The 23,161-nt window shown below is 37.9% G+C and overlaps 1 protein-coding gene across 4 annotated transcripts in view; it reads left to right on the top strand.

Annotated features, from left to right (window-relative positions):
• FAM227B (family with sequence similarity 227 member B) overlaps nt 1-23,161 on the top strand; it is a 213,772-nt gene that overhangs the window by 28,560 nt on the left and 162,051 nt on the right. For all 4 annotated transcript variants that reach the window (XM_069596547.1, XM_069596549.1, XM_069596548.1 and 1 more), the window contains exons 9-10: nt 8,985-9,086; nt 12,610-12,736. In XM_069596547.1, coding sequence (XP_069452648.1) covers nt 8,985-9,086; nt 12,610-12,736 — 229 coding nt within the window. The remainder of the gene's footprint in view (nt 1-8,984; nt 9,087-12,609; nt 12,737-23,161) is intronic.

A 23,161-nucleotide genomic window follows, 5' to 3' on the forward strand; every position in this document is an offset into this window, starting at 1 on the left:
CTCTTTATAATAGCCAGGACATGGAAGCAACCTAGATGTCCATCAGCAGATGAATGGATAAGAAAGCGGTGGTACATATACACAATGGAGTATTACTCAGCTATTAAAAAGAATACATTTGAATCAGTTCTAATGAGATGGATGAAACTAGAGCTGATTATACAGAGTGAAGTAAGGCAGAAAGAAAAACACCAATACAGTATCCTAACACATATATATGGAATTTAGAAAGATGGCAATGATGACCCTGTATGCAAGACAGCAAAAGAAACACAGATGTGTAGAGCAGACTTTTGGACTCTGAGGGAGAGGGAGAGGGTGGGATGATTTGGAAGAATGGCTTTGAAACATGTATACTATCATGTAAGAAATGAATTGCCAGTCTATGTTCAATGCAGGATGCCGGATGCTTGGGGCTGGTGCACGGGGATGATCCAAAGGGATGATGTGGGGTGGGAGGTGGGAGGGGGGTTCATGTTTGGGAGCTCATGTACACCCATGGCAGATTCATGTCAATGTATGCCAAAACCAATACAGTATTGTAAAGTAAAATAAAGTAAAAATAAAAATTTAAATTAAAAAATAATAATAAATAAATAAATAAAACACTGTAGTAAATAACAAAGTTGTAGCTTTACCCAATAGTATAATGCACTGATGAACACTAAAGAGAAAATCCACTGCAAATCAGTGACATTGAAAGAGGTTTCACTTCGAAAATGCAATATATCAGATGCGGAGAGGGTCCTCTCTTGATTCAGAAAGATGAAAACTCTGCTTAGGATTAAAAAGAGAAAGACATGGGTATCTGGGAAGCAATAAGAGAATGGAAATAAGCAGTATGCAAGTATTACATCAGAGAATATGAGCCTGGAGAAAGTGGTGAATACCAATGGCTGCTGTGTGGCCTCTGGATCTAGAAGAATGAAAAGCAGAGTAATGCTGGGGATCACAGTCCAAGCATTAAGAAGGTGTGCTGCTCCATCAGGGAAGTCTGATATTAGGCTCAGTTCTTCACCTCCCCAGCTCAAATTGCCCAAAGAAAACTGCTTATGGATTCTTTCATACAATGAAGCAGTGAGTTCTATTAATTTTTCATAAAACGATTTGAATAGAACATAATGTTCCTTGTGGCTCAACTTTAAAGAATCCGCCAGCAATGCGGGAGATCTGGTTCGATCCTTGGTATGAGAAGATGCCCTGGAGAAGGGAAAGGCTACCCACTCCAGTATCCTGGCCTAGAGAATCCCATGGACCGTATAGTCCATGAGGTCGCAAAAAGTTGGGCAACAACTGAGGGACTTTCATTTCATCATCACTTCACATGTGTTAGAATAATTAATGTAATTCAAGGTAAGAGTATCTGTTCTGTATTTCTGATATCGTTAGGAGTTGAATGAGAAATAGGAAGTGGTATATCAGTTCCACAAAGGTAATTATGTAGGGAAACATAAAAGCAGACTTTCATTACCTTAGATTTCTTTTTCCAGATCTGGATTCCAAATTTATATTTTTCCATGATAACAGAGAGAAAGCATTACTTTCCCACTTAAATTTGTTAGGGTTATATATATGACAAGTTTTTGAAGGAAACATAATCTAGCAATGTTTCTAGTAACTGCTTTGTCAAGCTACATTATTTGGAACAAACAGATCTGACACAAAAATGTTAACAACCCACTACATTTATAGGGGTATCTGTGGAATAACAAGGAATTAGAAGTCATTTTGTCTTTAAGCAAACTATTCTCTCTAACTACTGGCTTCCTGAAATTATAGTAATTATTTTAAAATCTTACAATTTAATAACATTTCCAATATCATATAAGATCTCTAATGTGTTTTGAGGAACATTATATGATTGATCTGAGTGAGTGTTCTGCTACTGTTCTAAGGGAACTGAAAGGTATCCAAGTCATATTGAAGCAACATATCCATGATTTAACCAGAACAGAATCTCTTTCATCTGTTCTGTTCATTAAATTTCACCTATGATTTTATTTCTAAGAGGGTTCTTTTGTTAAATATATGAAGCCAGTGAACTAGATTAATAGCATGGCCTCTTGGGTTCCTAAATACATCAAATAAATATGGTGAGTGCTCATACATTTTTACCAGCATTGTGTGGGAATATTTGTACTGTTAGGTAAGCTCATATTTCAAGCTATGCTACATTTTCAGGTGAACACAAAACACATACATTCTATCTATTTTTAGGTCCATCTTATAGGCGTGCTGTGGTTCATTGGGTCGCAAAGAGCTGGACACAGCTGAGCTGAACTGAACTGATAAATGATAAATAGTATTGACTTTATAACTAGAATAACCTCCCCCCAAGCCACTAGTGCAATTTAATTACCAACAGCACAATATGAAATAATATGTAATCATACTCTAGAATATAGCATGATTCAGTATGTTGACTCTAAAATTTATTTCAGTAATTGTTAGGTGACTAATATAAAAGCAAATTTCTTTTATTACCTGTGACTTAGTGGTAGATTGATCTGGTAGAAAAAGTGCTGGGCTTGAATCTAGGAAACAGTGACAGACTTTATTTGGGGGGCTCCAAAATCATTGCAGGTACTTACTGCAGCCATGAAAAAAAGATGCTTATTCCTCGGAAGAAAAGTTATGATCAACCTAGACAGCATATTAAAAAGCAGAGACATTACTTTGCCAACAAAGGTCCATCTAGTCAAAGCCATGGTTTTTCCAGTAGTCATGTATGGATGTGAGAGTTGGACTATAAAGAAAGGTGAGCACCAAAGAATCGATGCTTTTGAACTGTGGTGTTAGAGAAGACTCTTGGGAATCCCTTGAACTGCAAGGAGATCCAACCAGTCCATCCTAAAGGAAATAAGTCCTGAATACTCATTGGAAGGACTGATGCTGCAGCTGAAACTCCAGTACTTTGGCCACCTGAGGCAAAGAACTGACTCATTTGAAAAGACCTTGATACTGGGAATGATTGAAGGCAGGAAGAGAAGGGGACGACAGAGGATGAGATGGTTAGATGGCATCACCTACTCAATGGACTTGAGTTTGAGTAAACTCCGGGAATTGGTGATGCACGAAAGCCTGGTGTGCTGCAGTTCATGGAGTCACAAAGAGTCAGACACGACTGAGTGACCGAACTGAGCTGAACTGAACTTAATCCAAGAAGTTAAAATTTTAAATCTGGTTTTCCCAGTAGTTGGGGTGACATTTCAATACTTCGGCCACCTGATGTGAAGAACTAACTCATTTGAAAAGACCCTGATTCTGGGAAAGATTGAAGGCAGGAGGAGAAGGGAACAACAGAGGTTGAGATGGTTGGATGGCATCACTGACTCAATGGACATGAGTTTGGATAAAATCTGGGAGTTGGTGATGGACAGGGAGGCCTGGCGTGCTGCAGTCCATGGGGTTGCAAAGAGTCGGACACAACTGAGTGACTGAACTGAATTGAACTGAGGGTGAAACTTTGGGTTAGTCAAAAAATTGCTGTGAGCTTCAATAATCTCATCTTCAAAACAAACAAAAACAGATTTAAAAAACTCTCTCTTTTGGCCTAAAAGTAACATAAATAAGAGCCCTAGTAAACTGTGAAATACTATATAAGTGTAATATGGATTCAGTGCAACCGAATTAAGACCTGGCTTTCAGAAACAAGCTTGAAAGTGTTAATCGCTCAGTCGGGTCCAACTCTTTGTGACCCCATGGACTGTAGCCTGCCAGACTCCTCTGTCCATGGAATTCTCCAGGCAAGAATGCTGGAGTGGATAGTCATTCCCTTCTCCAGATCTTCCCAACCCAAGGATCAAACCCAGGTCTTCCACACTGCAGGCAGATTCTTTACCATCTGAGCCACCAGAGAAGCCCCCAAAACAAGTTTTACCATTAGTAAATGATGTAACTAGATAGTTACTTACTTCTTTCATAAAGCTTTAAAAATTTCCTATTGTATCTGTTAATTGGGAGTTAGAAAATGCATTTAAAGTTGTTTGTTTACATAGAAGTTGTTTAAATGGTATATAGGGTATATGGTAAGTGTTCAGTGGATATACCTATCATTATTATTGTTTATTATTATATTCATAGTGAAAATACAGTGTTCCAAAAATTCCTGGGTAATGTACAGGCTAATGATAAAAGTTTCCCTGATGATGTTTGACTAGAAGAATTCCAGAAATGATACAGCCTTAAAGGTTTCAAAATTGTCCATGGGACTTTGGCTCTCAAAATGATCCAGAAGCCTAGAAAGTGTATCACTTCTACCCATAAAATATCAAAGATAAGCCATATATAACCCCCAAATATAACAACTTTTTTGAACTCATCATACAGAGTAAATCTGAAAGCAAAGAATGTTACCAGGGAAGAGTAACTGTATAATGAGGGCTTCCCTGGTGGCTCAGACAGTAAAAAATCTGCCTGCAATGCAGGAGACCCAGGTTCAGTCTGAGTCCAGAAGATCCCCCGGAGAAGGGCATTCCAGTATTCTTGCCTGGGGAATTCCATGGACAGAGGAACCTGGCAGGCTACAGTCCATGGGGTTGCAAGGAGTTGGACACGACTGAGTGACTAACATAAACACAAAGTAATCAATTCATCATTATGACATAACAATGAAATATTTATATACCTAATAAAATGCTTTGAAACACATTTAATTAAGAATTTAATACTTAAAGGAGAAAGACAAATCTATAAATATAGTTAGATATTTCAGCACCTCAGTCTCAGTAACTGATAGAATGTACAGAAATCAGTTAATGATATAGAATGCTGTAGATGATTTGAGCAACACTTTGTTAACCAACTTTATGCATCTAATTGATATTTATTAAGCATTCCTGTTAGTGACTGTAGAATACACATTTTTCTCATGTACATATTAAATCTTTACCAACTATATTCTGGGCTAGGAAAACATTCTAATAAAATTAAAAGAATTCAAGTCATGTTTTTAGACCAAAATGGAAATATAGTGTAAATGGATAACAGAAAGCTATCTGGAAAATTCTCAAATATTTGGAAACTAACATACTTCTCAGGAACTATGGGTCAAACCAGAAATCAATAGGGAAATTGAAAAATATTTTGAGCTTATTGAAAATGAAAATGCAGATTAAGTTTGTGAGATATACCTCAAGCAGTATTTGGAAATTTAAAGCACTAAGATGCCTGTATTTGAAATACGGAACATTCTCAAAAACCATGACCCCAGCTTATAGTGTAGGAAACTAGACAAAGAAATGAAAACCTGAAGTATGCAGAAGAAAGGAAATAATAAAGACCAGTTGTTGTCATTTCTTAGTCACTCAGTCATGTCTGACACTTTTGTAATACCATGAACTGTAGCCCACCAGGCTCCTCTAGACATGGGATTTTCCAGGCAAGATTACTAGAGTGAGTTGCCATTAATGTATAAGAGTTCCCAAACAACCAACAACTCAAAGAATAAATCACAGGGGAAATTAGAAAATAGCTTGAGACAAATGAAAACAAAAACAGAACATACAAAACTCGCAGGGAAAAACAAAAGCAGTGCTAAAAGAGAAATTTATAGTTGTAAACAAATCAATAAACAACGTATCAACAACCTAAATCTACCTAGTAAGGAACTAGAAAAAGAAGGACAAACTGAACCCTTAGCTAATAGAAGGAAGGAAGGAATAGATAAGAGATAAATAAAATAGAGAATTGAAAAATAGTAGAGAAAAGCAATAAAATCAAAAGTTATTCCTTGAGATCAATAAAATTGACAAACCTCTAGCAAGAGCAGGAGAGAAGGAAATGGCAACCCACTCCAGTATTCTTGCCTAGAGAATCCTGTGGACAGAGGAGTCTGGTGGGCTGCTGTCCATAGGGTCACACAGAGTCGGACACAACTGAAGCGACTTAGCAGCAGCAGCAGCAGCAAGAGTAAGAGGACTCAAATTAAAGTCAAATGAAAGTAGGAACTTTACTATCAGCAAAGAAAAAAGAAGGATTAAGAGGATTGTGAACAAACATATAATAACAAATTGGATAGCCTGTATAAAATGGACAAATTCCTAGAAATATATAATTTTCTAAGACTGAATAATGAAGAAATAGACAATCTGAATAGATGTATAACTAGTAGGGAGATTAAATCAGTAATCAGAAACCTCCCAACAAAGAAAGTCCTGGACCAAATGACTTCACTGATGAATTCTGCCAATATTTAAAGAAGAATTAACACCAATCCTTCTCAAACTCTTCTGAAAAACTGAAGAGGAGGGAATCCTCCCAGCTCATTTTATGAGACCAGTATTGTCATGATACCAAAACTAAAGATACTACCAAAAAAAATACAGATCAATATCCTCTTTTAGGATATTGACACAAAAGCCTTCAACAAAATACTAGGAAACTGAATTCAGCAGTATATTAAAAGAGTTATAGAGCCTGACCAATGAGCTTTATTCCTGGAATGCAAGAATGATTTAACATATGTTAAATAGCTAGATCTAATGAGCATATCAGTAACTTGAATATCCATCAGCTGTAGGATAACTTTTCAAATATACCAAAACATGTATAAAAATTTACCATACTATTTTGCTACTCAGTTTCCTGTGAAAGTATATTTGATGTGTACATTACACTGAATTGTATTAATCAAAGACATGTTCTGAAACTTTCTGTCTAAATATTTCTTCATACATGATTGTAGGTTGTGTAGCTGAAACATGCCAACTTTATTCACTAGTAAATTATATATAATCTCAGTTAATTCTCATACAGCCCTAACTCTTAGAACCACTTCCCATTATATAAATGATCTAGAATTTTTAGCTATTAACATTATCATTATTGTTTCTGCTACTATCTCCATCTGTAAACTTATTACAGAAGCATGACAGCTTTATTGGGAGTTAGGAGACGTGGATTCTAGTCTGGCTTTCAGTTACTTAACTGTGTATCAGTTCAGTCACTCAGTCATGTCAAACTCTATGCAACCCAATGGACTGCAGCATGCCAGGCTTCCCTGTCCATCACCAGCTCCCAGAGTTTGCTCAAACTCATGTCCATCAAGTCAGTGATGCCATCCAACCATCTCATCCTCTGTTGTCCTCTTCTCCTCTTGCCTTCAGTCTTTCCCAGCATCAGAGTCTTTTCCAGTGAGTCACTTCTTCGCATCAGGTAGCCAAAGTATTTGAGAATCAGCATCAGTCATACTTAACTGTGTATAACCTTAAATAATGCTCTTAAGCTTTCTGGATAGTAGTGCAATCACTAAATTAGAGAGGTTTAACCTAGGTGATATCTAACTTCCATTTTAGTTCTAAGATACTATACATTTATGAATCCCAGCTCATATGGTTTGTTAATTTGATAGAAAATTACCACTGAATTTAATCATTTTTGGTGTTTATTACCAAAACCTATTAATGCCAGCTTGTGCTTCTACTGTTGATATCATAAATGAATTTGGACTCTTAATTCATTTGTTCATTGCTTAATAGAGCAAGAATTCAAGGTGCTACCTTAAGACTTTACTATAATGTTAACAGTATTATTATGTATAGATTTCTTCCTTCTTATAACTTACATGCAGAGTACATCATGAGAAATGCTGGGCCGGAAGAAGCACAAGCTGGAATCAAGATTGCTGGGAGAAATATCAATAACCTCAGATATGCAGATGACACCACCCTTATGGCAGAAAGTGAAGAGGAGCTAAAAAGCCTCTTGATGAAAGTAAAAGAGGAGAGTGAAAAAGTCGGCTTAAAGCCCAATGTTCAGAAAACGAATATCATAGCATCCAGTCCCATCACTTCATGGGAAATAGATGGGGAAACAGTGGAAACATTGTCAGACTTTATTTTTGGGGGCTCCAAAATCACTGCAGATGGTGATTGCAGCCATGATATTAAAAGATGCTTACTCCTTGGAAGAAAAGTTATGACCAACCTAGATAGCATATTCGAAAGCAGAGACATTACTTTGCCAACAAAGGTCCGTCTAGCCAAGGCTATGCTTTTTCCAGTGGTCATGTATGGATGTGAGAGTTGGACTGTGAAGAAAGCTGAGCACTGAAGAATTGATGCTTTTGAACTGTGGTGTTGGAGAAGACTCTTGAGAGTCCCTTGGACAGCAAGGAGATCCAACCAGTCCATTCTAAAGGAGATCAGTCCTGGGTTTTCATTGGAAGGACTGATGCTAAAGCTGAAACTCCAATACTTTGGCCACCTCATGTGAAGAATTGACTCATTGGAAAAGACCCTGATGCTGGGAAGGATTGGGGGCAGGAGGAGAAGGGGATGACAGAGGATGAGATGGCTGGATGGCATCACCAACTTGATGGACATGAGTTTGAGTAAACTCCGGAAGTTGGCTATGGACAGGGAGGCCTGGCGTGCTGCGATTCATGGGGTTGCAAAGAGTCAGACACAACTGAGCAACTGAACTGATAGCATTCTACTTTGTTTTTAGTCTTTGATGTCACTATTTTACTAGTTCTGGCTATGACTGTCTCATTCCAGTAATTGCTTTAATTTTATACTGAGTTACTTCTTATGAAAGATTTGGAATGGCTATAGAATAATAGAAGGTAGCTATGTCATTGACAGCATTGTACATGCCAACCACTATTTAAGAACCTTCATTAATTGATCAGACATTGGTTTGCTTTCTGTGTGCCAGGCACTGTGCTGAGGGCTTTAAATACAAAGTCAAACAAAATGTGATCCTTGTCCAGTTGAATTTTAAGATACTACTTTAAGGCATGTATATATTACCTACATTTGCAGATAAGGAAACTAGGACTTGCCCAGGATAGTGCAGCTAATGAATAATGGAACCAGCATTTAAATTCAGGTCTGCATGATGCCAAAAACCCACGCTCATTTCATTATAGCAACTGATCTGCAGTTTGAGAATAGATCGAATTACTGACATTATGTAAACAAATTCTAATTTTAAATTGTAATATCAATTGTTTTAATTCCATACCTGTTTTATTTTTTAAGCCTGACAGAGAAAGCCAAGATTGCTTGTTTGATAGAATTTCAGAAAGCTATGTGTCACTTTTCATGAGCATACCTCTAAGCCGAAAGGATACATTCTTTCAGGTAAACACAGAAGTTAACTGGTTATACAAATTATATTTATAGCAAATGAAGTATAAAAAGTTATTTAAACACATATGAGAATGTATTTTGTTACTTTGAAAGCAAAATTGCCTCAGGTAGAGTAAAAAAGCTAATATTTTAAGTTATGCCCCCACCCCAGAATATTGTATTCTGCTGAAGGCCTTACAGAATCTATTTGTTTGCATACTGAAAAATATTGACTTATCCTATGCATATTCTTGATTTTTTAATCTACAACATTATTTTTCTTTTACTTTATAAAGTATATTTTGGTCTAAGAGGACTTAACCTCTTGTGTTAATGCATAAGTACAACACTAAGCACCTGTGAACAGTAAAGAACAATGAACAAAGTTGTGAATCAAATGTTGTTTTACTATGTTAAAATGATTTGGTTAAAATAATTTATGTTCTTGAGTAATGTGAAGTGAAGATGCATGGAATTTCCTTGAGTATTTTGAAATGTAAACATCTAGCATTTCAAAGCAGAAGACACATTCAAATACTTTATTGAACTGACATCTGTAAAATCAGAAATACATGAGTATTTTCAAGTCAGTAAATGTTTTTATGGATAAATCCTAAAATAAAATAAATGTCTATCAAGAAAACATAAAATTGCCAAATATTTATACTCAATCTTGACCTATCTTACAAAAATGTACATACAGTATTATAGAAGGAAGCCAGCAGTGGGCTGGGAATAAGGAGTCTGCTACTAATTACACAGGTGATCTTGCAGACGTTCAGTTTCTCAGTGCCATAGCCCGTTATCCATCAGATGAAGAGTTTGACCCATGATTCATAAGTTGCCTTATAGAACACTGATATTCCAAAAGATAGACTATGATTTTCTCTGCTAGTATAAATTTGTTTTTCTTATTTACAGGAAAAACATTAGTGGTTAGAATTTTTGGGTCATTAAATTGCCTAGAGATGACAAAACTGGCTGGATTTCTCCTATCTATAATCCTTTACCTAGTCTGTCCTTTTGTGGTGGGTCTTGTCTATCTAATACGTGGTTTGATAAAGTCAAGCATGCTTTAACACAAGCCTTAAGAAAAGAATTTTTTAAAGCCTATTTAATGTGAACAAACAAGCAGTGGCACCGTTACATATTCTTCATTCTATAATTTCTAGTCTTATGTTTATTGTCCAAATGTTCTCCTTGGGATGATGTGCCTTTTGATATCACGATGTTGCCTTTATAATCCATCTCAAATCATGACTTGATTTTTCCTGAAGTCCCTATTTTCAATGGCATTTTCCAAGGAGAAATTAGACATTATTTAACAAAGATTCAAAGCCTCACTTGAGAACAAATAACACGTACACCTTAGTGATTGGACCCTTCCCCCTGTTTCTATGCTTGTGAACCAGACCACCTCCCTACATATCTATTACCACCACAGCTGTATAAGTAGAAGTGCAGCCTCACCTCTCATTGACTAATTTCTGTTTTAACTCATTCAAATAATTGGGAGTTTTGTTACTAATTGGCTCATCTGAGAAAAGCTATTAATATTTAAGAATCAAAAAAGTATCTTCAGATCTCACTATTCGGTATAAATTAATTGAATCTGAACATACGGTTTTTATTTCATTTTCTTCCAATGTCATACAATGATATTCCCTGAGAAAATTTCCCAACACCATCTGATACTTCATCTCTTTTCCCACTAATCTCCTGAAGCTGAGATATACACAGAAAACAAAATGTCAAAGTTCACCTTACCTAGTTCAACTTTTTAATTACTAGCATAATTTTACATACCACAATTATGTGACTCTTTCCAGTAGCATTTTAAACTGTCCTTGGCTGATTCAATAAAATTAAATAATATCAGTGTTTTTAAAGCATTCTTGCCTGCCTCTTTTTCCCTACCCCAAAAAACTAATGAAATTCTTTAAAGAATACCATCACTTACCAGCAGATTTGAGCACTGCTGAGGCAGGTGACTATATTAGTTTCCTATTGCTGGTGTAAAAACCATCATGAAGTTAGAGGCTTAAAGAAATGGAAATTCATTGTTTTATAGTTATGTAGATCAGAAGTCCAAAATGAGTCTTATGGGATTAAGATCAAGGTATCAACAGAGCTAATTTCTTTAAGAAAACCAAAGGGAGAAATCATCTCTTGCATCTTCCAGTTTCTGGTGTCTGCCAGCCTTCCAAAATAGTAAATAGAATATTTTAAATCTTTAACATAAAAATCTGGTATCTTCCTGTGTGTAGTTACTCCCTGAGAGAAACTTAGTAGTCAAGTGACTTTAAGTCTAATAGAATACTGGTAGTGCCATACATTAGTTGATATTCACTCAGGGCTTTACAATTGGGGTTCAGTTCAGTTGAGTCACTCAGTCATGTCCAACTCTTTGTGACCCCATGGACTGCAGCATGCCAGGCATCCTTGTCCATCACCAACTCCTTGAGCTTGCTCAAACTCTTGTCCATCAAGTCGGTGATGCCATCCAACCATCTCATCCTCTGTGGTCCCCTTCTCCTTCCACCTTCAATCTTTCGCAGCATCAGGGTCTTTTCCAATGAGTCAGTTTTTCACATCAGGTGGCCAAAGTATTGAAGTTGCAGCTTCAGCATCAATTCTTCCAATGAATATTCAGGACTGATTTCCTTTAGGATTGACTAGTTTGATCTCCTTGAAGTCCAGGGGACTCTCATGAGTTTTCTCCAACACCGCAGTTCAAAAGCATCAATTCTTTGGTGCTCAGCTTTCTTTAAAGTCCAACTCTCACATCCATACATGACTACTGGAAAAACCATAGCTCTGACTAAATAGACCTTTGTTGGCAAAGTAATGTCTCAGCTTTTTAATAATGCTGTCTAGGTTGATCATAGCTTTTCTTCCAAGAAGAAAGCTTTTATTCCAAAGAGCAAACAATAGAGTATAACCTCAATAACAATTGGTGTTATGCTACATTAACTCACCTAAATGGACTTCAGTTATTTAAAAACATGCTTTTATTTCTCACCACACACAAAAAAAATGATAATTGTTGATGTAATAGAGTTATTAGCTGATGCTGTGGTGGTAATCATATTGCAAAATACAAATATATCAACATGTTGTACACTTTAAACTTATGCAGTATTATATGTCAAATATATTTCAATTATAAATGTATATATACTTTTTATTATAATGACTAGAAAGAGGGTATACTTTTTCTGAAAGAGGATATCAATAACAGGGTAAAATGAAATAAGTGTAGAACCATTAAACCTTAACTGTTAACTTCATCCTTTATCCAAATTAAATTTTTTCCCCTGAATGCTAACAAATAGCTAAACTAATATGACTTTATTTTCAACTCTTCTTTGTTCATATTCTTCAGTTGTTGGAAGTACAAAGAGGCAAAAAAGGCCAAAAACAAGTTATAAGGAAAAAAAGGGACATGTATTTCACAAACTCAATAACTTCTTTGGTATTTGAGATAATCTTACATGAAATATGAAATTATTTTAATATGACTCTGTTTTGGTAGGTGTATCCTGATTGTTTGGCACAAGCTATCTATGCAACATTCCAGGAAGCATTTCCAGAATCTAGTAATCTCTTTAATGATGAATTTAAAGAAGATCTAGGGAATAATATTTTTCTTTGGTTGTCAGGTATGAATGTCATTTAAGTATTGATCACTACTTTGGTACCTAAAACTTTTGAATTGCAGTGTTTTGTTTAGTCAAAAATTTCATAGTTCTTTGTCTTACAAAACAGAATATTGATGTGTGTGTTTCAAAATAATGATGATTTTCTTCTGAAAATTATGTTACAATAAAATTAATCACTTATTAACTTTTGAAGGCAAACAATTTTATAGGCAGTGGAATTCTTGTAGAAACCAAAACTGCCACAGAAAGAAAACTGTATGATACATATTTTATATTTGTAAGAGAAGTATTTCAAGCTGCTTCTTTTAGAACACAGCTGGCATTTTTGTAGCAGATAATACTGGGTAAATTCTAGAGCTAATTGAATTATTTATATAACATACCATCATTAATCAATGGGAAAAAAATGTTTGAATCATGATGTGTGTGTGTGTGTGTGTCTGTCTGTCTGTCTGTGTAGGTAGGAGTTCAGTCAGTTGTATCCGACTCTTTGAAACATGGACTGCAGCAACCAGGCTTCCCTGTCCATCACCAACTCCTAGAGTTTACTCAAACTAATGTCCATTGAGTCGGTGATGCCCTCTAACCATCTCATCTTCTATTGTCCCCTTGTCTTCCCGCCTTCAATCTTTCCCAGCATCAGGGTCTTTTCCAATGAGTCAGTTCTTCGCATCAGGTGGCCAAAGTATTGGAGTTTCAGCTTCAGCATCAGTCCTTCCAATGAATATTAGGACTGATTTCCTTTAGGATAGACTGGTTGGATCTCCTTGCAGTCCAAGGGACTCTCAAGAGTCTTCTCCAATACCACAGTTCAAAAGCATCAATTCTTAGGTGCTCAGCTTTCTTTATAGTCCAGCTTTCACATCCATACATGGCTACTGGAAAAACCATAGCTTTGACTAGACAGACCTTTGTTGGCAAAGTAATGTCTCCACTTTTTAATAAGCTGCCTAGGTTGGTCATAACTTTTCTTCCAAGGAGCAAGTTTCTTTTAATTTCATGGCTGCAGTCACCATCTGCAGTGATTTTGGAGCCCAAAAAAAATAAAGTCTGACACTGTTTCCACTGTTTCCCCATCTATTTCCCATGAAGCAATGGGACCAGATGCCATGATATTCATTTTCTGAATGTTGAGCTTTAAGCCAACTTTTTCACTCTCCTCTTTCACTTTCATCAAGAGGCTCGTTAGTTCCTCTTCACTTTCTGCCATAAGGGTGGTGTCATCTGCATATCTGAGGTTATTGATATTTCTCCTTGCAATCTTGATTCCAGCATGTGCTTCTTCCAGCCCAGCATTTCTCATGATGTACTCTGAATATAAGTTAAATAAGCAGGGTGACAATATACAGCCTTGATGCACTCCTTTTCCTATTTGGAACCAGTCTGTTGTTCCATGTCCAGTTCTAACTGTTGCTTCCTGACTTGCATTATAGGTTTCTCAAGAGACAAGTCAGGTGGTCTGGTATTCCCATCTCTTTCAGAATTTTCCACAGTTTATTGTGATCCACACAGTCAAAGGCTTTGGCATAGTCAATAAAGCAGAAATAGATGTTTTTCTGGAACTCTCTTGCTTTTTCGATGATCCAGCGCATGTTGGCAATTTGTCTCCAGTTCCTCTGCCTTTTCTCAATCCGGCTTGAACGTCTGGAATTTCATGGTTCACGTACTGTTGAAGCCTGGCTTGGAGAATTTTGAGCATTACTTTCTAGCATGTGAGATGAGTGTAATTGTGCGGTAGTTTGAGCATTCTTTGGCATTGGCTTTCTTTGGGATTAGAATGAAAACTGACCTTTTCCAGTCCTGTGGCCACTGCTGAGTTTTCCAAGATGGAGAAGCTCTATACAGTCAGCAAAAACAAGACTGGGAGCTGACTGTGGCTCAGATCATGAACTCCTTATTGCAAATTCAGACTTAAATTGAAGAAAGTAGGGAAAACCACTAGATCATTCAGGTATGACTGAAATCAAGTCCCTTAAAACTAAGTAGGAGTGGCAGAACTTAAAATGCTGAAGGGAAGTAAAATTCCATCCTGAAGTACTTAGCTGGGAGATTTAGGCACTTAGGTTTAAAACTAAGGTATTGGAGAGAAAAATCTCTCCGATATTTTTTGTGAAGACTACTATACCATTATGGACTACCAGAAGTTGACTGTTCTCTAGTACTGAAAAGTGAGTGAAGTCTAGTTCTTCTCATAAAATTTTCTGTTTTTGACTACTCTTTTATAATTGTTTTGTGTCAATTCTTAGTAACCAACCATTTCTTTTTTTTAGTTTTATTTATTATTATTATTTTTTACTTTACAATATATGTTGGTTTTGCCACACATCGTGTATATGGAATTTAGAAAGGATGGTAACGATAACCAAACCATTTCTATAAGAAAATGTTTCATGTTTTAAGGAAGGAGTCCTTGGGAGGTAAATTCTAGAAAACAACCTGGGGCACCAGCCCCCTCCATCAATACACATAAGACAGGAGTCTCCTAATTACAGAGAAAAATCCAATTAATTCAAATATAAGAAATAAAAAGAGAATGAGCAAAGCATTCAGACCAAAAAAGAAATAAACCATAAGAGAAAAAGTGAAGAACAGAGCAGATTTCCTCCAGACATGTTATAGACTGCATTGTGTTCCACCCCAAATTCATATTGATTTCTGTATGTAAATATTATGAGTCACTTGATTACTTAATCCTTTTGTTTGAGTTTTATCATTCATTGTCTAGGGTTTTCAAGTCATCTATTGTATCATCTGCAAATATAGTTTTCATACATCTTTTACAACTGTTATGCTTTTAACTAGTTTCTGTGATGTATTCAAGCATGAATGTATGTAATATGCTGAGATGAGCAATAGCAATGAGTTAGGAGATTTATAAGGTAAATCCAGTGGGGATGTCTACTTTAGCCTGTCCCTATTAGTCAGTTTTCATTCCAATCCCAAAGAAAGGCAATGCCAAAGAATGCTCAAACTACTGAACAGTTGCACTCATCTCACACGCTAGTAAAGTAATGCTCAAAATTCTCCAAGCCAGGCTTCAACAATATGTGAACCGTGAACTTCCTGATGTTCAAGCTGGTTTTAGAAAAGGCAGAGGAACCAGAGATCAAATTGCCAACATCTGCTGGATCATGGAAAAAGCAAGAGAGTTCCAGAAAAACATCTATTTCTGCTTTATTGACTATGCCAAGCCTTTGACTGTGTGGATCACAATAAACTGTGGAAAATTCTGAGAGAGATGGGAATACCAGACCACCTGACTTGCCTCTTGAGAAATCTGTATGCAGGTCAGGAAGCAACAGTTAGAACTGGACATGGAACAACAGACTGGTTCCAAATAGGAAAAGGAGTGCATCAAGGCTGTATATTGTCACCCTGCTTATTTAACTTATATGCAGAGTACATCATGAGAAATGCTGGACTGGAAGAAACACAAGCTGGAATCAAGATTGCAAGGAGAAATATCAATAACCTCAGATATGCAGATGACACCACCCTGATGGCAGAAAGTGAAGAGGAGCTAAAAAGCCTCTTGATGAAAGTGAAAGAGGAGAGTGAAAAAGTTGGCTCAAAGCTCAACATTCAGAAAACGAAGATCATAGCATTAGGTCCCATCACTTCATGGGAAATAGATGGGGAAACAGTGTCAGACTTTATTTTTGGGGGCTCCAAAATCACTGCAGATGGTGACTGCAGCCATGAAATTAAAAGACGCTTACTCCTTGGAAGAAAAGTTATGACCAACCTAGACAGCATACTAAAAAGCAGAGACATTACTTTGCCAACAAAGGTCCATCTAGTCAAGGCTATGGTTTTTCCTGTGGTCATGTATGGATGTGAGAGTTGGACTGTGAAGAAGGCTGAGTGCCAAAGAATTGATGCTTTTGAACTGTGGTATTGGAGAAGACTCTTGAGAGTCCCTTGGACTGCAAGGAGATCCAACCAGTCCATTCTGAAGATCAACCCTGGGATTTCTTTGGAAGGAATGATGCTAAAGCTGAAACTCCAGTACTTTGGCCACCTCAAGTGAAGAGTTGACTCATTGGAAAAGACTCTGATGCTGGGATGGATTGGGGGCAGGAGGAGAAGAGGATGACAGAGGATGAGATGGCTGGATGGCATCACTGACTCGATGAACGTGAGTCTGAGTAAACTCCGGGAGTTGGTGATGGACAGGGAAGCCTGGCGTGCTGCGATTCATGGGGTTGCAAAGAGTTGGACACGACTGAGCGACTGAACTCAACTGAACTGAACTGATTGGTCTTGAAAGCATTCTGTACACAAACTGCCTGAGTTAAAGACAAGAACACTAAATATAGATCCCGTATCTGATTTAAATATCAGAATAGATAGTTTGCTCGCTTCTAGCCTGAATACATTTGTTTGCAAATGCATATTCTTTGAAAAAGTTGGCTTAAAACTCAACATCCAGAAAACTAGGATCATGGCATCTGGTCCCATCACTTCATGGCAAATATATGGGGAAACAGTGGCAAATAGACTTCATCTTGGGGGGCTCCAAAATCACTGCAGATAGTGACTGCAGCCATTAAATTAAAAGACATTTGCTCCTTGGAAGAAAAGTTATGACTAACCTAGAAAGAAAGGAAAGAAAGAAAGAAAGTGAAGTCACTCAGTCGTATCCGACTCTTTGCGACCCCATGGACTGTAGCCTACCAAGCTCTTCTGTCCATGGGATTTTCCAGGCAACAGTACTGGAGTGAGTTACCATTTCCTTCTCCAGGGGACCTTTCCTGATGCAGGGATCAAACCCTGGTCTCCCACATGTAGGCAGATAGTTTTACCACCTGAGCCACCAGGGAAGACCAACCTAAACAACATGTTAAAAAGCGGAGACATTACTTTGCCAAAGAGGTCCATCTAGTCAAAGCTATGGTTTTTCCAGTAGTCATGTATGGATGTGAGGGTTGGACTATAAAGAAAGCTGAGCCCCAAAGAATTGATGCTTTTGAACTGTGGTATTGGAGAAGACTCTTGAGAGTCCCTTGGACTGCAAAGGAGATCCAACCAGTCCATCCTAAAGGAAATCAGGCCTGAATATTCATTGGAAGGACTGATGTTGAAGCTGAAACTCCAATACTTTGGCCCCCTGATGTGAAGAACTGACTGACTGGAAAAGACCCTGATGCTGCGAAAGATTGAAGGTGGAAGGAGAAGGGGACAGATATGGTTGGATGGAATCATCAACTCGATGGACATGAGTTTGAATAAATTCTGGGAGTTGGTGATGGACAGGAAAGCCTAGTGTGCTTTAGTCCATGGGGTCTCAATGAGTCAGACATGACTGAGTGACTGAACTGAACTGATTTTTCCAACATAGGCTATTTATCACTGTTGAACACTTGCTTCAGTACTTCTCTGTGGGCTATTTCACCTTAGGAAAAAATATTTGTGTAGTGAAAGGATTGATATTTATTGCCTCTCCTTCACATCAGGCAGAGAAATGGTTTAAAGTGAAGGGTAGGTGAGGCTAAAATAGGAAGTTTAAGGAATCCTTGGGATGAAACTGTACCTTAGCCTCAATGAAGATATTGTATTATAGTTTTAAAAGGTGTTACCATGCACAGGGATATCTCTGTATTATTTGTGGCAAGTGCATGTAAATCTACACTCATCTCAGAGTTAAAAAAATTCAAACCTGCATTTTCTTAAGATAAAAGGTAACTATGCAGGTGGAATTATATGAATATTCTGGACAACTACCAATATCTACTAAAGCTAAACACATGTTAAATTTGGACTAGCATATTTCTGACTCTCGGGTACATAATCTCCAGAAATCTACATATTTCTGTATACCAAAAGTACAAAATGTTCATGAAGTGAAGTGAAGTAGCTCAGTCATGTCCGACTCTTTGCAACCCTATGGACTGTAGCTCACCAGGCTCCTCCGTCCATGGGATTCTCCAGGCAAGAATACTGGAGTGGGTTGCCATTTCCTTCTCCAGGGGATCTTCCCAACCCAGGGATTGAACCCGGGTCTCCCGCATTGCAGGCAGACGCTTAAGCAGTGCTATTTATATAATAATCCAAATGAACTGTCCAAATCCCCACAATAATATAAAATTTAGATAAACTGTGGAGTATTCATATACTGAAATACTGCCAGCAATGAGGATGAGTGAACTATAATCATATACAGTAGTAAACAAATCACACAAACAAGGTTGAGGGACCAGGCACAAGAAGGTAGATCCTGTATGAGTTCTTTGATACAAAGTTCAAAATCTGACAAAACTAATCCATGGTGTTAGAAGCTGAATATTTTGTTTCTGAGGGCTGGTAACATGGACACTATGTATTAAACTTGAGAAGATTCACTGACCTGTACATAATTGTTCATTTTTATTTTGATGCATGGATAAGAATTTAAGTTGAAAACAAAGGCAGTAGTGGTAGCTGCACTAGAGACTCTATGATTTATTTAACATGAATGTGTTTGTACAGATTTCTGTCACAATGCTTTTTCTCACATTGCATGTCTATCAAGACTCACATGTTTTCTGAGTTCTATGCTCATAAATGACCTTTTCACCTTTTACTATGATTTTATCTTTCAATTGTGGTTAATTATTTTGTTTTGGCTAGAGCACTTGTTGGAGAAATTTAAAAGCCATTTTTCTTATTTCTTTGTTGGAGAAATATTTATATCATAGATCTAAAATACTTAATTCAATTTCTCCTCCTTAATATATGAAAAATTCCCTTTTTAAAGATGAAGTCATTGCTTTATTTGTTTCTTTGCAGTATGTTCAGTTTGATTACTTACATTGTCAGTTGGCTTTCATTTTAGTTCGTTTTTCACAATTTTTTTTTAACCAGAATTCCTTATTTGTTGTTGTTGTTTAGTTGCTAAGTCATGTCTGACTCTTTGCGACACCATGGACTATAGCCCCACCAGGCTTCTCTGTCCATGGGATTTCCCAGGCAAGAATACTGGAGTCAGTTGCCATTTCCTTCTCTAGGGGACCTTCCCAAACAAGGGATCAAACATGTATTAGCAGGTGGATTCTTTACCACTGAGCCACATGGGAAGCCTAGAGATCCTTATATACAATAAGAAAAAAGCACCAGAGCTTGTATTAATTTCCTATTACTGATGCAGCAAATTACTGCTTAGTTTCAGTTCAGTTCTGTTCAGTTCAGTCACTCAGTCATGTCCGACTCTTTGTGACCCCATGAATCACAGCACGCCAGGCCTCCCTGTCCATCACCATCTCCCGGAGTTCACTCAAACTCATGTCCATCGAGTCGGTGATGCCATCCAGCCATCTCATCCTCTGTCGTCCCCTTCTCCTGCCCTCAATCCCTCCCAGCATCAGAGTCTTTTCCAATGAGTCAACTCTTCACATGAGGTGGCCAAAGTACTGGAGTTTCAGCTTTAGCATCATTCCTTCCAAAAAACACCCAGGGCCGATCTCCTTTAGAATGGACTGGTTGGATCTCCTTGCAGTCCAAGGGACTGCTATCTAGGTTGGTCATAACTTTCCTTCCAAGGAGTAAGTGTCTTTTAATTTCATGGCTGCAATCACCATCTGCAGTGATTTTAAAGCAACATAAATATATTATCTTAGAGTTCTGAAAGTCATAGGTCCAAAATGAGTTTCACTAAGGTAAAACCAAGATGTTGGGAGAGCTGTGTTATTCTAAAGGCTCTAGGGAAAATCTCTGTAGCTTTTCAGAAGCTGTTTCCATTTTTTGCCTCATAACCTTTCATCATCAAAGCCCACAATGACTAGTCACCTTTCTCATACTTCATCATTCTAACACTGACTCTTCTACCTCCCTCTTCCATATCTATGACTCTTCTGAGTACAGTGGGCTCACCTGGACAAGCCAGCATACTGTCCATATTTTAAGGCTAGCCAGTTATTAACTTAATTCTGTCTGCTTCCTTAATTCCTCTTTGCCATGTAACATAACGTATTCACCATTTGGGAACATTAAGATATGGAAGACTTTGGAGGATACTTCTGCCTAGTATAGAGACACATTAAGATTTTGTATGATTGGCTAGGTTTTAGCACAAGCTTTACGACTATCCTATGTGGCAGCTTTACAGTGAGTAAGATGAAGTTTTGTGCTCTGACTTCTGGCTTCTGCTTAGGATGTAAAAAACTAAAATGATATTACTTCCACTCTTCTACCTGAAAACACTAAACTATCTGCAAATTTGAAACTTTCCTGGAACCCATCAGAGGTTCCAAGGCAGTCAACCCAAAATCTACAGAAAGACAGGTGCCTCCAAGGGAAGACCAGATGTCAGCACTTGCTCATGTGGGACAGATGCAGCTAGATGCCATAAAAAGGCAGTAAGAAGAATTTAGCCAAAGTTTCTAGTGAATTACTTAGAGCTGAGTATGGTCTAGTGTGACCGTATAGGACACTTAGAAGCTTCATAAACAAGGAGGAAGTTGACATTACAAGTTTCTCTCCAGATATTTTATAAGTAATAATTGAGGATGGTATGACAGTCTTGAGAAAGCCTGGGGGAATATAAGAGAAACCACTACAAAAAAGGCATTAAGCCTTGCCTGGACCCTTCTCTTCTGTCTCCTCTGTGTTAACAACAACAAGCTTTAAGTCACAGCAGGAGGAGGGAGAGAGGTTGCGGGAAGGAAGGGCAGCAAATCCAGTTGCCCTTAGTGAAGGAGTGGAGTTGCGACTCACCCCAGAAAGAGAACTTCCTATCCAAAGACAAAGAAATAATCAGAGCCAGTTTCAGATAAGGCACAGGTATTAGAATATTAGACAGAAAATTTCAACTACCTATGATTAATGTGGTAAGTGCTCAAGTAGAAAAGATGGATAACATGTATGATCAGATATGTAACTTGAGTGAAACATGGAAACTAAACAAAGAAGGCCACATAGACCAATGGAAGAAAAGTGAGAACCCAGAAATAAACCCTCACAGTCAACTAATATTTGACAAAGAAGCTAAGAATACTCAATAGGAATATGATAATCTCTTCAATACATGGCACTGGGAAAGCTGAATCACCTCATGTAGAGTGATGAAATTTGACTGCTATCTTATTGTTGTCCAGTTGCTAAGTTGTGTCCGACTCTTTGCAACCCAGTGGACTGCAGCACACAAGGCCTCCCTGTCCTTCAGAATCTCCCAGAGTCTGCTCAAACTCACATCCATTGAGCAATGATACCATCCAACCATCTCATTCTCTGTCACCTGCTTCTCCTCCTGCCCTCAATCCTTTCCAGCATCAGGGTCTTTTCCATTGAGTTAGCTCTTTCCATCAGGTGGCCAAAGTATTGGAGCTTTAGCATCAGTCCTTCCAATGAATATTCAGGGTTGATTTTCCTTAGGATTGACTAGTTTGATCTCCTTGCTGTCCAAGGGATTCTCACGAATCTTCTCAAGCACCACAGTTCGAAATCATCAACTCTTCACTGCTCAGCCTCTTATTGTCCAATTCTCACATTCATACATGACTACTGGAAAAACCATAGCATTGACTGTATGAACCTTAGTCAGCAAAGTGACATCTCTGCTTTTTAATGTGCTGTCTAGGTTTGTAGTAGCTTTTCTTCCAAGGAGCAAGTGTCTTCTAATTTCATGGCTGAAGTTACCATCTGCAGTGATTTTGGAACCCAAGAAGAGAAAATCTGTCACTGTTTCCACTTTTCCCCCTTTTATTTGCCATGAAGTGATTGGACTGGATGCCATGATCTTAGTTTTTTTAATGTTGAGTTTTAAGCCAGCTTTTTCACTTTCCTCTTTCATCCTCATCAACAGGCTCTTTAGATCTTCCTTGCTTTTTGCCATTAGAGCGGTAGCATCTGCATATATGAGGCTGTTGGTATTTCTCCCAGCAATTCTTGATTCCAGCTTACTATTCATCCAGCATGGCATTTTGCATGATGCACTCTGGGTATAAGGGCTTCCCTGGTGGCTCAGAGGATAAAGCGTCTGCCTGCAATGCGGGAGACCCGGGTTTGATCCCTGGGTTGGGAAGATCCCCTGGAGAAGGAAATGGCAACCCACTCTAGTATTCTTGCCTGGAGAATCCCATGGACAGAGGAGCCTGGTGGGCTACAGTCCATGGGGTCGCAAAGAGTCGGACACGACTGAGTGACTTCACTTTCACTCTGTGTATAAGTTTAATTAGCAGAGTGAAAAAATACAGCCTTGACATACTTCTTTCCCAATTTTGAACCAATCTGTTGTTCCCTGTCTGGTTCTGACTGTTGCTTCTTGACCTATATACGTGTTTCTCAAGAGGCAGGTAAGGTGGTCTGGTATTTGCATCTCTTTAACAATTTTCCAGTTTGTTGTAATCCACACAGTCAGGCTTTACTGTAGAAAATGAAGCAAATGTTTTTCTGGAATTCCCTTGCTTTTTCTATATCACTCACAAAAATTAACTTCAAATGGAGGAAAGA

This window comes from Ovis canadensis, chromosome 7, assembly GCF_042477335.2.
Source record: "Ovis canadensis isolate MfBH-ARS-UI-01 breed Bighorn chromosome 7, ARS-UI_OviCan_v2, whole genome shotgun sequence".
In the NCBI taxonomy this organism is placed as follows: domain Eukaryota; kingdom Metazoa; phylum Chordata; class Mammalia; order Artiodactyla; family Bovidae; genus Ovis; species Ovis canadensis.